The sequence below is a fragment of the Mustela lutreola genome, chromosome 1 (genome assembly GCF_030435805.1).
Source record: "Mustela lutreola isolate mMusLut2 chromosome 1, mMusLut2.pri, whole genome shotgun sequence".
NCBI lineage: Eukaryota > Metazoa > Chordata > Mammalia > Carnivora > Mustelidae > Mustela > Mustela lutreola.
This window is the reverse complement of record NC_081290.1, coordinates 197,025,775-197,039,597: the sequence shown is the minus strand read 5'-3', so window position 1 is coordinate 197,039,597 and position 13,823 is coordinate 197,025,775. Positions and strand designations below refer to the sequence as shown.

General features: G+C 48.6%; 1 protein-coding gene and 1 long non-coding RNA gene across 7 annotated transcripts in view; one reads left to right on the top strand and one right to left on the bottom strand.

The window, feature by feature from the left end:
* KIRREL3 (kirre like nephrin family adhesion molecule 3) overlaps positions 1-13,823 on the top strand; it is a 548,210-nt gene that overhangs the window by 408,480 nt on the left and 125,907 nt on the right. For all 5 annotated transcript variants that reach the window (XM_059184492.1, XM_059184482.1, XM_059184500.1 and 2 more), the window contains exon 3: positions 10,093-10,170. In XM_059184492.1, coding sequence (XP_059040475.1) covers positions 10,093-10,170 — 78 coding nt within the window. The remainder of the gene's footprint in view (positions 1-10,092; positions 10,171-13,823) is intronic.
* LOC131838459 (uncharacterized) overlaps positions 12,781-13,823 on the bottom strand; it is a 35,786-nt gene continuing 34,743 nt past the window's right edge. For both annotated transcript variants that reach the window (XR_009356606.1, XR_009356605.1), the window contains exon 4: positions 12,781-12,907. This is a non-coding gene — a long non-coding RNA (uncharacterized LOC131838459). The remainder of the gene's footprint in view (positions 12,908-13,823) is intronic.

Genomic DNA, 13,823 nt, shown 5'->3' with positions numbered 1-13,823 from the left:
GGCAGGCCTTGATCAGGACGCCTGGGGAGGAGGCCCAGGGCCTCGAGGGGCTCCATGCTCCCAGCCCTGCCTTCTCCTGCCTCCATGAAGATGTGCAGTTTCCAGAAGACACAGCCCCTGCTGTAAGGCAAGGCGTAGCCACCGGACTGTGAAATGACAACTGTGATTTATTTGACTGGGAGCAAAAACATGCCATCTCCTGGTCTCCCGCCTGTTCAGCTTTCTACCCAGAAAGTGGAAGGGACATCCCCCAACCCACTGAGGCTTCGCTGGCCCCCTTCCGGCCCCAGGACCTTATAGTCAGAGAGCATGTGCTCTCTCTCTCTCTGTGTCATACCAACCCAGCTGCCCACCTCTGCCCTGGGGTGGGGGTGGGGGGCTGCCATGTTGGAGGGCCCTATACTTCGCACACCCCTCCAACTCCCAGGACATTGTTGCCCTCTTCTGCCCTCTTCACTTTTGCCAGGTGAAAGCAGATATCTGCCTCCAGGCCCCCATCTTCGCTCTTTTCAGCAGGACGTGGGCTGGAGGGCAGAGGCTGGCCATTCCTATCTGACTGTACTGATCAATGCCTGAAGGCCAGCTTATGGCCCTTATGGGATTCTCTTGGTTAATCTTCAGCATTTATGGTTTTATTGGGGCCACAAATGGGTGACAAAGAGTTTTGCAAACTCATAAGTAAACAGCAGTCGCTCTCCATGCTTCTCTGCCCTGACCCCACCACCCTGTCTCCCCGGGAGGCTAGCTATCCTTTCCCAGGCAGGGACTCTCCAGGAGCCTAGCTCCCACAAGGACGTCTCAGCAATGCGCATGACTCATTGCCCAGTACCCTCTGAACACACATGGTCCCCTTCTTCCCACCAGGGTCTCTGCCAGTCCCCTAGGCTGTGTGCTCAGCGTCCAGACGACATCCCAGCAAAATGACACAGCCTGGGCTCTGGGATCAATTGAGCCTAGATTTTGTCCCCGACTCCTGCACTTCCCTGCTGTGTGACTTCAGCTAAATTACTCAACGTCCCTGAGCCTCACCTGTACAATGGGGCTAATAATCCCTATCGTGAGGAATCTATATGAAGGTTAAGTCCAAATATAAATTTTATATTCAGAGCAGTTTATTGGGCCTCTAACTTCCCAAAAATCTGGGCCTCAACAGAAGTGCAGCAGCGCGGGGTAAGGGCTTGGAAGGATTCCTTATGGCCCTTGATCTTAGTCCTTTGGGGACTCTGTTGGTCCTGAAAGAGAAAAGAGATGCCTTCTTTCTGCCTGGCCTCCTAGATGTGATTGACTGGCTACACCATCCTGAGCCTCCCTAGGGGACGGACACACAACTGTCAAGTATCTGGTCCCATTCAAACCTTACTCACCAGTTCCAACTTTCTCTTAGGAAAAGTCTAAAAGCCTTTCAGGCATATGGCCTTCAGCAGTCCCTGTTCTTCATGGGATAAGTAGAGTGATGACAGGCCAGGCAGAGGAATGGCCTTCATGATCCTGTTTCTCTGTCATATTCCCTCACAAAGCAATTAACCCCCTGGGATCAGACATCTTAAACCAGAGATGGCTGAGGTAATCTTGTCCATGTGATAAAACTGTTTACATCAAATTCTCCAACCAACATTATTAAACTCCCCCCAATCGCTGCACCTCTCACAAAGATATTATACCAGTCATCCGAAGAACCTCACTCATAATCAGGGTTACTGGTTTTGACGCTTACCAGCTCTATGACCCTGAGCAAGTTATCAAATCTTTTGGATTATCTGCTTCCCATTTTATCCGATAGGAATAATAATAGTACTTAACTTTTATGATTGAAGATGATGCATGCGGAGTGCCTAGCCCAGAGACTAATCGATCATAAGCAATCAGTCAATGGCAATTTTTTTTTAAGATTTTATTTATTTATTTGACAGAGAGAGATCACAGTAGACAGAGAGGCAGGCAGAGAGAGAGAGAGGGAAGCAGGCTCCCCGCTGAGCAGAGAGCCCGATGCGGAACTCGATCCCAGGACCCTGAGATCATGACCTGAACCGAAGGCAGTGGCTTAACCCACTGAGCCACCCAGGCGCCCGAGTCAATGGCAATTTTAATTGTAATGGTGAGTTAAGTGAGTTTGGCCTCAGATGATACCAAAGAGGGGTAAGGCCAGGCTGCATCCAGCCCCCAGGGGGTGGGGTAGCCTATGTCCCGATTCCAAGGTGCACGGGGGTGTGGGAGAGCCTGCCAACCCTGGAGCCTGAACCAATGCCCAAGTGGCCCAGCGGAAGGCCACATTCTGAGTCCGTTGGCAGCCATGTTGGAATTCCAAATGATGAAGAGTTGGGAGAAAGACCCCCAAGCAGCGTCTGAGGGTAGAAGATGAGCCCAGCATTTCATGAAAAGAAAGATGACAAGAGCCAGGCAAGGTCCCAGAGAGCCAGCCTGCTGGGATGGGACTCAGCCGGTGGGGTCATTTCTCCCAGAGAACTGAGAACAGAGCACGGCAAGGTGCACCAGGCCTGCAGTCAGGCAGATAGGTGGACTCAAGCTTCGCCCCTCAATAGCTTCAGAACCCTCAGTCAACACCTCGGCCCTCTAAAATGTCCATTTCTTTATAAAGAAAGAGAAGAATAAAAGCACCTGCCTTTACAAGGTCTGTGTGAAGGGGAAACAAGATGAGAAAAGGAAAATGCCCATTGCTGTTCAGTTAATGGCTGATGTGTCCTGACCACAATGGACAGAGTCAGGCCAGTGTTGCAGGAATCTGGGGAAGCCAAAGGGGTGATGACCACGTGGGCCCCAGACTGACAGCGGGCATGTGACATCTGGGGCCAGCAGCAACATGGACAATCATGGGCCCCACAGCTAGTGGTGAGGAGTTGCTGACAATCTACCCGCCTTGGCCATCCTGTGGATAGCGCCGTGCTAGCCTGTAAATGGAGGGCAAGGGTGGATGAAGGGCTTCCCCGGTGTCAGTTTCTGCTGGTTGGTGGCTGAGGCTGAGCACTCCCTACCCTCATGTGTCTGCGGGAGCTGTTGTCCCCGCAGGAGCTAGCAAAGATGGGCCCGTCGTCACCAAGACTCTCTGGAATTATCACAACGATCGTTAACCCTTCTTAAAGGAGGGTTAGCCACTTGAGCTTTTCATGTAATTCATTATTTTAAAAACTTAAGATGGTAGCTGTTTCAGGTTTCTCTTACATGGATTTAATTGGGATGTAATAGCATCGTTAATTAAATACAAATCAATAATTTAAAACAACTAATTGATACTTAATATGAATGGGGGATAAACTTAGTCCTAATATAATTGACTCCAATAGGTAATGAAATAGCCATTATGTCTTTACAACAATGTAAAGTTTATAGTTCTTTAATAAACTTTGAGTTAGCAAGCAATGAGAGTCGAAAATTATGAAACAGGTATTATTGGGCTATTAAACATTTATTACTTGTCCTGGAGGGCTAGAGCTAGTCACTTGTCAGGATTAATAAACTTTTGCTATTCCTCTCTTCAGGCCTCTTTACCAGAGAGGTTGATCAGAAAACTGAGATCTCTGTGTGATTTATGGGCATCATTATTGCCTGGGATGTGAGCTATGATGCTGCAAACAGGATGAAACAGAATTGAAGCAGAAAGCAGGAGTTTAGTGGAGCATAAGGAATAACACAGAGGACATTAGGAGAAGGAGAGGAAAAGCGAATTGGGGGAAATCGGAGGGGGAGACAAACCACGAGAGACTGTGGGCTCTGAGAAACAAACTGAGGGTTTTAGAGGGGAGGGGAGTGGGGAGTGGGTGAGCCTGATGGTGGGTATTAAGGAGGGCACGGATCGCGTGGAGCACCGGGTATGCTGCATAAACAATGAATCTTGGAACACTGCATCAAAAACTAATGATGGGTTTTATGGTGACTAACATAACACAGTAAAAAAAAAAAAAAAAAATTAATTTAAAAAGAAAAAAAAAAAGCAAGAGTTTAGCAGAATCAAAGTGAGGACTTTCCCATCCAAGTACTAACCAAGCCCGACCCTGCTTAGCTTCTGAGATCAGACGAGATCTGGCACGTTCAGGGTGGTATGGCCGTAGACAGTGAGGATTTTCCAAACGTGACAGTCTGGCATCCTGGGATCGGCCAGGCATCCCGGCAGGACTTTCAGTGGCCCATCGCCCATGAGTCAGGCCATCGGGGCAGACACCCTTTGTTAAGGCAGACCCCCAGAGAAATCTCCAGGCTTCGAGGTCCTGGGGGTGGGGATCACCCCAAGCCTTGCAACTCCTTTTCCCCCCTCGGGGCTCCTGCCACGACTAGGGCCGTGCACGTAGAAATAACTCACATGCTGCTCCCGACCCTTTGTTTTCCCGAAGTCCTGTGTTTGATTTTTGTTCATCTCTCCATAAGGATGTGCCTTTCATATTCAACCAGACTGTGATCTCGTTGTGAAGGGAAGCTGGCCTTCCGTGCTTTTGCTTTGCATGTGGGAACATCTTGATGGGCGGCTATGGGTCAGATATCCTACTGGTCACCCTTTGTTAATACATGCTGACTGGGCAGGGCTGGTACGGACACTGTGGGAGAGTCTACCCACCCTACCCTACTGCTTTTTATGTCATTTGTTACATAACGATTGGTCTATAGACCAAGACATCTGCGCTCCGAGGCCAGAAAGGCTGATTACGAATATATTTCTTCAGATCTAAACTCCTGCTCACACAGGCCTCTGGGACCCCCCTCACTTGGAAATCCCATCACCTCAAACATGAGAAGTCCAAAAATGCGCCATTTTCACCTCACGCCCAAATTGGCTGCCTTGGTCAGTTACTTCTGACACAGACCCCACCTTTCTCCATTCTGCCCGACTAAATCCACCGTGGTCATCTGCCCCCTTCCTCTGCTGGAGCCACTCTGTCACTCGGGCAATTGTCCCTTTCCCAGAACGTCTCTCAGATCCATCACTGTCTCTCCATCCCCGGCCACTTAGCCTCACTGCTACACCCACCTGGCTGGCCTTCCTGACTCGCTTCCTCTTCCGGCCCCTCAGCGAGTGTCTACCCCATGAGCCTCCAGAGAAGGCTGCCTGGAAGTTCGTTCTATCTCCTTGGATGAGTCTTCCCTTTAAAGAAGAGGGAGGATAAACATGACAGTCCCTAACCCCCAATCTGATATTTCGTTTCCGTTTCCTGTGCTCGCCCTTATCAGCTACTTGATCCTAGGCACCCTTCCCCAAGTGCCTCTGATTTTCATATTAACCATAAGCAGAAGGTCTTATTCTCCGCGTCCACATTTTATAAATGAGAACATTAAGGCGCAGGGAAGCCCTGAGCGTTGCTCACTCTGGCGTGGGGGAGCCGGGCTCTGGCCAGGACTGACGGTTTCAAAACATACGTGGCCTCCCGGTGACTCCAGCCAGGTCCAGCTGACGCTTTCTCCATATGGTCTCGGGAACCATCTGGTGAGCTATTTGTGGCCCCCCACTGCTCGCCTGTGTCGAGGTGGCAGGGAGATAGAGGCTCTGAAGTTCCCCCTGAGAAAGTTCAGGGTCCTTGCACTGGCTCTCTGATCTCAGGCTGTCTTCTGAGAGCGGGGACAGGGAGCAGATGTCAGTCCGTCACCGCGCACCAGGAGGATGGCAGGCGTCGAACAAATGCGCTCCCTTGTCTGGGCTCACCCCCACCCCTCCACCATCTGCATCCATGCTAAAATGATCTTTCTAAGATGCGAGTCTGGCCTGTGGGTTCCTTCTGAGGTCTGTGAAGGAAGAATCTGTTCCAGACCTCTCTCCTGGCTTGTCGACAGCCATCTTCGTGTTCATATGGCATCCTCCCTGTGTGTGTGTATGTGTGTGTGTGTGTGTGTGTGTCCGTCTGCCTCCAAATTTCCCCTTTTTATGAGGACACCAGTCACATTGGCTTCAGGCCGCCTAGTGGCCATTTTAACTGGATTATCTGTGTCACATCCTTATCTTCAAACAAAGTCACCTCCTGTGGTACAAGAGAGCCATAGTCCAGGCCAGAACCCTGGCCCAGCCAGGACCACCGACCTGTGTCCTCTATTGTTTTGATCCACAGCCTCGGCAGCCGTGGGACCCCAGACCTTACCCTGAGACCTAAGCTAGAAATCAGACCTGGATTCTAGCCTGAGCACTGTTATCAGCTTTGACCTTGAACTGTCCTTTTACTTCTCGGAGCCTCAGCCTCTGAAACCAAAATGGAGGAAATAGACCATTCTTCCTCGCCTACTTCACAGAGCTACTGTTAGCCTCTAATAAGGTAGTGAATATGACAGCATTGTGAAAAACCAAGAGTCCCGTAAATGTGAAGTAATAGCACTGTATCATTGTTATTACTACTAAGAATAAAGAAATCCTAAGGCTAGAAAAAGGCCCATCTTCACCCTGTGAAACTGAAGGAAAACGGTACCATTTATAAAGCCGTCCCGTTTCACTCCTCCCAGAGGAAATCTCATGTTTCCGAGACTTCTCTTCCAATGAATTACAACTTTCATACACTCGGCAAACACCCTCACCTAACTTACTCCATTGTGCCACGTCTCAGCCCACCTGATCTGTTCTGACCTGGGGGAGGGGAGAGCAGGTCATTAACCCAAGAGTCAGTGGTTGGCCCTTTCATTCAATCAGAAGACTGTCCCTAAGCTCCCGCCAGGTGCCAAGCATTGTGCTCCGGATCAGGGACTCAGAGCTGGACACAGCAGAGTCCTGGCCCTTCTGTCGCTCAGTCTAGACACCTGGAGTTCCTGGGGTGTGTACCCTTCTCCCCAAGAAACATGCGCTTTCCCCATAAATGTTTCCTTTCACGCTAGTATTTCTTAAGCCTTGTTCTCCTCAGATAGTAGTACCCTCCCCAGCCCCTCTGCAGGTGACCCTGGACTCCTTTGCTATTAACTTTCTTTGTAAGCCAGGATGACTTGATTCACGTTCATCATTTTCCATGGGCGCCTTTGGTGCGTCTGGTGCTTCTGCTACTGGTAGGTGATCAGCCAAAGGCTGCAGCCCTAAGGTCTCAAGGGAGAAGACCCTGATATCTTGCTGTTAAAATGGGCATCTATGATCTGACTCCACCTTCAGTCCCAGTGCCATGTGACAAGGATGAAGGCAGTCTGGCGCCTGGTCTAGCTCAAAGAGTAAAGATTCCTAGTTTTTGTATCACATTCTGCCATCTCTCCCCTAAGAGCCTGGTTAGTCTGGTGAGGTAGAGTTGCCCCAAGACACAGTGCTTGCTTCCTGCTTCCCCCGGCCCTGTCTTTGCTTGGTGCCTTTGACAACACACCGTCTCCCCACCTGGGCTCCCACAGTCTCCTCCCCGCCCCCACTTCAGCCCTGTTGGCCTGCTTCCTCAGGCGCACCCAGTGACCTCCAATTTAGCTCTACAAATCTCTACAAAGAACATCCCAAGCTTTCACATGTGGATAGATATCTAATTCTCACTTCACTAATTCTCTAACCTGCTCATTCTTGCAAAGAACCCAGTGGCTTCTCCCCACTTCTCAGTAAGGACTCTGTCGGAGAGCACTCTCCCTCAGTACATGTCTGCAGTGTGCTTATTAACGCCTTGTAATACAGCTGCCTAAATAATTAAGACTAACCCACACGTGTCAAATTAAATGAGCCAGATACATTGAGAAATTGCTCATCCTCCATTTCTTTTATTAATCAGGTTTCTAAAAAATTCTTTTCCTGCTCATTTGCAAAAATCGAACATGGTCGGTGAGACTCTTATAATGACTGTACATATGAACTATCTCCTCGGACAACGCATTATGTGACTAAGGATAGGCTGAGTTGGGGTGGTAGAGACAGCCAACACAGATGATCTGGATTCAACTGGTCGACCACACTCTCTAAATCTCTGGGAGAATTATGCCCCCTCCATTTCCTTGAAAGCTTAGGGGGGCAGTCTAGCAAACCCAACAGGAATGTTTGGCCTAAATCCATCTAACATCTTCTGCCCCCCCTACCTGAACCCATCCTGTGTTCCCCTGGTCTCGATGTAGGAACCCCAGCTTCTTTTCTCATTAGGAATCCCTGCTCATGTACTTTATATGGGCATAAGAAGTCAATGGAAATATAATAAGAGCCATAAGCAGTTGTATCATTCTGGCAATGAACAATGCCCGTGCGATTATAATGGGCTGGTTGACTCTGCCCATCGTCAGCTTGTCGAGGCTTCTCTACAGTCTCAGAGTCTTGGGCAAGAGGCTATTGTTCGCGGGAGCTCAGCGCGCCTCCTCACAGCTTGTACTTCCGCTGGCCCCCTCCTGGCAGGCTGCATTCCTGTCTCTTGAAGGTGGTTTTAGAAAGAATCCACAAATATAGTAAGTAAACATCAAAGAGGCTTTGATCCGCAGGGCCCTCGACAGAGCAGGAGCCCTTGAAGAAAGGGCCAAGGCCTTGGATGAGGGAACTTAACATCGTCAATTTGGGCGCGGGAGATGTAAAGCTGTTTGAAGTGAGGCTGGCTTGGCCCTGCCTTCAGACGAGCTCGCGTGGAGGGGACGGAAGAGAAGTGAGCGCCTTTGGAAAAGGCACGCTCAGATCTGCTTCTCTGCTCTTTACTGATAGTTAATAAACCCCTTTAAAGAATTGGGAGATCAAAGCTAGCAACCTCCCAAGGCCATGGCATTCTGCCACCACCCGCCATGCTTTGTTTTTCTCTAGGGCAAGAGCCCCTAAGCTTGACTTATCTGTTTCTCATGGGCCCTTTCATCCTGCAAACCATGGAGGGTAGACCTGGGTGACAAGAGGTGGATGGAGAGGTAGGGAGGGGGAAATGAGCCCACCCTGTCTAAGCTCCAACAGCCTAGATACTACCCGGCCCGGGCTCCGAGAAACACCCAGTGTCACGAGAGAAGTTGCTATGACACACCACTCAGTGGGACCCTCCTTCCCTGTGGGACCCATGGAGGGAGCCCCTGGGTGCCCAGAAAGTGTGCCAAGCCCTGGGAGGGAGCCCTTTCCAGAAATCCTACCCCTTTTCCATTCGCCTCAGCAGCGGTCGCATTTGTAGGAGTCCTAAGCAAAGAGGAAGGGGTGAGGAGTTTAAAATAATCCTGGGATATCATTTAGCGTCTTTGAATTTGGGATTTCTCACTTGCATAGTATGAAGAGCAATAAGCTGTCTGCCGACCTCAGGGGATACCGTGGAGGTCAGAAGAGGAATTTGGTGTAGAATGGCTTCAAACCCCATAATGTGCTTAAGACAAACCAGGATTTAGAAGATGAATACCAGCCTTCTTCTGAGGCAGACGTAACTCCAGTCCAACACCCACGCCCAAGGGGCACCCATTTATCCAATAGCATGAAAAAAAGAAAAAGTCTCTTGCTTTTGCTACCTAGAATTGTTGTTCCACCTTACTTTTCCCTGTTGTGTCAAAGTCCTGTGGGACCAGAATCTACACCTTGCGTCTCTTAGCCATCCCAACCCCTGTGCTCCATGCTCAACCGAGTCCACGCTTCATAAGCCCTTGAAGACAGCACTGCCTTGTTCCTGAATATGAGATCATCCAGGAATCCCCAGACCCAGAAACTCGTTCTCTCCCAAAAAGTAGACTCCTCTACCTCCATTTTTGTGTCTTCTTCCAAATTCGCCCAACCACTTCTTCATTCCTCCAAACTACGCTCTTCTGTGTCTGCTTGCATTGCTCCATCTAGGTCACCACTCGCTGGATTCTGCCTCTACTTTGGCAGACCTGACCACAGTCCCAGCATGAGGTGGACATAGTCCCCAAGCCTGGGATCTGTAGAGCCTCACTAACCTATAGAGTAGTGGTTACGAGCATGGACTCTGGAGCCATACTGCCTAGATTCAAACTCCTGGTTTGCCACCAGCTAGCTCTTCCAACTAAGGCTGTCTACTTAATACATCTGTAAATGGGGATGATATAAAAATAGAGATAATACTGGTATACAGCTCACAGGGTTATTGCAGGAATCAAATGAGGAATTATTGGCTTAATAGGATGCTCAGATCATAGCAAGTGCTATGTAAATGTTATATAAGTAGCCCTGTTTATGAGGGCAGCAGCTTCATACCCCCCAAAAAGGGGCCTTCACTGATACCAGATCCATTCCCCGCTCATTCACCTGTGCTTTTCTTCCAGAGCTGGGCCTCCAGAAGAGAGGATGCTGTCTGGTGCTGGGCTACATGGCCAAGGACAAGTTTCGAAGAATGAATGAAGGTCAGTGAGAACCTGCCCACCCTTTTGGGGGTAATGAGGTGTTGCCCTGCAACTCTGGTCCCGGAAGAAGAACCTGGGACAGTGGACAGAGCTGTTTAATTTCCATGAAACTCTTTATATAGAAATGTGGGGAAGAGTACCTAATGCCTGAAATACTGTATGCTGATTCCTAAGCACTTTTTCTCATGCTGTCCTCTAACACCGTCTGCGTCCTCTACTTCTCTTTCTTTTTCTTTTTTTTTTTTTTACAATCTTACTACCTATGACATTTACTTTTATCATTATGTCTATTTCCTTTTTCCCTGTTTCTATTTTTCTTTTTTTTTAATTTTTTATTTTTTATAAACATATATTTTTATCCCCAGGGGTACAGGTCTGTGAATCGCCAGGTTTACATACTTCACAGCACTCACCAAAGCACATACCCTCCCCAATGTCCATAACCCCACCCCCCTTCTCCCAACCCCCCTCCCCCCAGCAACTCTCAGTTTGTTTTGTGAGATTAAGAGTCACTTATGGTTTGTCTCCCTCCCAATCCCATCTTGTTTCTTTTATTCTTCTCCTACCCACTTAAGCCCCCATGGTGCATCACCACTTCCTCATATCAGGGAGATCATAGGATAGTTGTCTTTCTCTGCTTGACTTATTTCGCTAAGCATGATATGCTCTAGTTCCATCCATGTTGTCGCAAATGGCAAGATTTCATTTCTTTTGATGGCTGCATAGTATTCCATTGTGTATATATACCACATCTTCTTTATCCATTCATCTGTTTATGGACATCTAGGTTCTTTCCATAGTTTGGCTATTGTGGACATTGCTGCTATAAACATCTGGGTGCATGTGCCCCTTTGGATCACTACGTTTGTATCTTTAGGGTAAATACCCAGTAGTGCAATTGCTGGGTCATAGGGCAGTTCTATTTTCAACACTTTGAGGAACCTCCATGCTGTTTTCCAGAGTGGTTGCACCAGCTTGCATTCCCACCAACAGTGTAGGAGGGTTCCCCTTTCTCCGCATCCTCGCCAGCATCTGTCATTTCCTGACTTGTTGATTTTAGCCATTCTGACTGGTGTGAGGTGATATCTCATTGTGGTTTTGATTTGTATTTCCCTGATGCCGAGTGATATGGAGCACTTTTTCATGTGTCTGTTGGCCATCTGGATGTCTTCTTTGCAGAAATGTCTGTTCCTCTACTTCTCTTTCTCTCTCTTCCCTACCTTTGCTCCCCAACCACTCACCCAGCACAATTAAATCTGCTTCTATTATCTTTTTTAATCCAGACCTCTCTACCTTTCTCTTCTATCATTCACATTTTTTGAATGCCTATTGAATAAACAGCCCCTTACAGGACACTTGGGAAAATAATGAAGAATAAGGCAGCGTTTTTATTTTCAAAGAACTTACAATGGGAAATCTGCCCTCTTTCCCAACTCCACTGGCCCTACCTCTCCTTTCTTACTCATGGGCCATTCTGCCTTCCTCTTGCTCTGGGTCTTTCCTCTGGGGCTTGACTGGGTCACAGAAGGCGACAGAAAGGGATTGACATTGATATGGAGGCTGGGAAGTAAACGGAATGCTGTCACCTGTGGACCTGTTATAATAAAGAGCCAATCCCCTCATCCCCAACCATCTGTCTCCGTGCAGCTAATAACCCTCTCCATCAGATGCCACAGACTGTTTGTCAGGACTCAAAAGTAGAGAAACAATGGCTGGGGATGCCATTTATTCATTAAAGTCAAACAAATGAAGCCCTGGCTCCCCACCAGCACAGCTTGCCAGGAGCTGGGCCCCTCCCCTCCCAAGGCCTGATCCCCTGTACCCTCATTGCCATTCCAGGCATGGAGGAGGCAGCTCACCTGTATCACCACTCTTCCCAAAGTTATACCAAAGTTCTGATGCCCTCTTCCCATTCCTCCTCAGCTGGCTTTTCTCCCACCCCACAGTCCATGACACCAGCACAACCACGGGCTCCCCAGACCTCACACCTTGCCAGCTGTAGGTTTGTGGCCAGCACCCATCAGGTGACAATTCAACAAGAGCCAGGCCAACACAACTAAGCATAAGGAGCAGCCCCTCCTGCATTTTGCAACCCGTCTGTGTGAGAAGGCACTTCTCCTTTGTAGGAGCCCCCTGACTGAGCACAGCCAGGCTTAGGGGCTGCACTGTCTGCATCCTGCCAGGTGGTCTTCCTCCCTGACTTTTCTCTTGCTCAGCCTACCTCCTCCCTTCTCAGCATCACCTGGGTGAGAGGGCTAAGCAGTAACTTCTAATTTGTGGGAATTGACAGGGCACCTCTGTCCGTGGTGCTGAATAGACACATTCTCTTGCTGGCGTGGCTCATTAGAGAAGCTGAAAGAGGTTCACGGGGATAGGGGAAGCCAAAACGTCAGGAGCTGGGCTGGATTTGCAACCTCAAGCTCCAAGTCTCTGACCCAGGAGAAGGACACCGACTGCAGATCCTAGGGCCTAAAAAAGAATCCCATCACAAGGCTGAAGAACACGATTTAACAACCCTGATCCAACCAACCTTTCACAGGCAGCTAGGGGAGGGGTATAGTAGTCCGCTCAGGCTGCCATAACAAAGTACCTCAGACTGGATGGCTTAAACAACAGAACTTTATTTTCTCACGGTTCTAAAGACTGGAAGCCTAAGATCAAGGTAGCAGCATGGTCAGGTTCCAGTGAGAGCTCTCTTCTTGGCTCGCAAATGGCCACCTCCTCACCGTGTCCTCACCTGGCAGAGAGAAAAAAGCAAGATCTCTGGTGTCATATATATATATAATTTATTTGACAGAGAGAAATCACAAGTAGGCAGAGAGAAGAGGAGGAAGCAGGCTCCCTGCAGAGCAGAGAGCCCAATGCGGGGCTCGATCCCAGGACCCTGGGATCATGACCTGTGCCGAAGACAGAGGCTTTAACCCACTGAGCCACCCAGGCGCCCCTCTGGTGTCTCTTCTTATAAGGACACTCATCCTATCAGATCAGGGCTCTACACTTATGACTCCCTTTGATCTTCATTACTTTTGTAAACACCCTATCTTGTAATATAGTCATGTTGGGCTTTAACATAGAAATGGGGTCTCAATGCATTTGCCATAGCAGAAAGTTGTAATGGTAATACTGAATGAGGGATTCAGAAAATAGTAGGAAAAAGAAATTTAAGATTAAGTAGAGAGTAGATACTGTTTAAGTAAAGAGGGAAGGATGGGAGTTGGGGGAGGGGGACTATAGTAGAACTTGGAACCAAGACCAGGATCTGATTACTTCTGAAAACAGTTAGCTTTGCTTTTTACAACAACTTAACTAATATGGCATTGTAAAGAGGTTTTCCTGTTAAAATGGGAAGATACTGGGGCACCTGCATGGCTCAGTGGGTTAAGCCTCTGCCTTCGGCTCAGGTCATGATCTCAGGGTCCTGGGATCAAGTCCCACCTTGGGCTCTCTGCTCGTTGGGGAGTCTGCTTCCCCTCTCTCTCTGCCTACTTGTGATCTCTCTCTCTTTCTCTCTCTCTCTGTCAAATAAATAAATAAAAATCTTTTAAAAAATAAAATGGGAAGATACCCAAACAATGCCCATTCTCTCTGAACCCCTTCTCCAAACACATGCAATCCAAACCAATGTGTTATTCTTTTCAACTGACTGTGGTCAG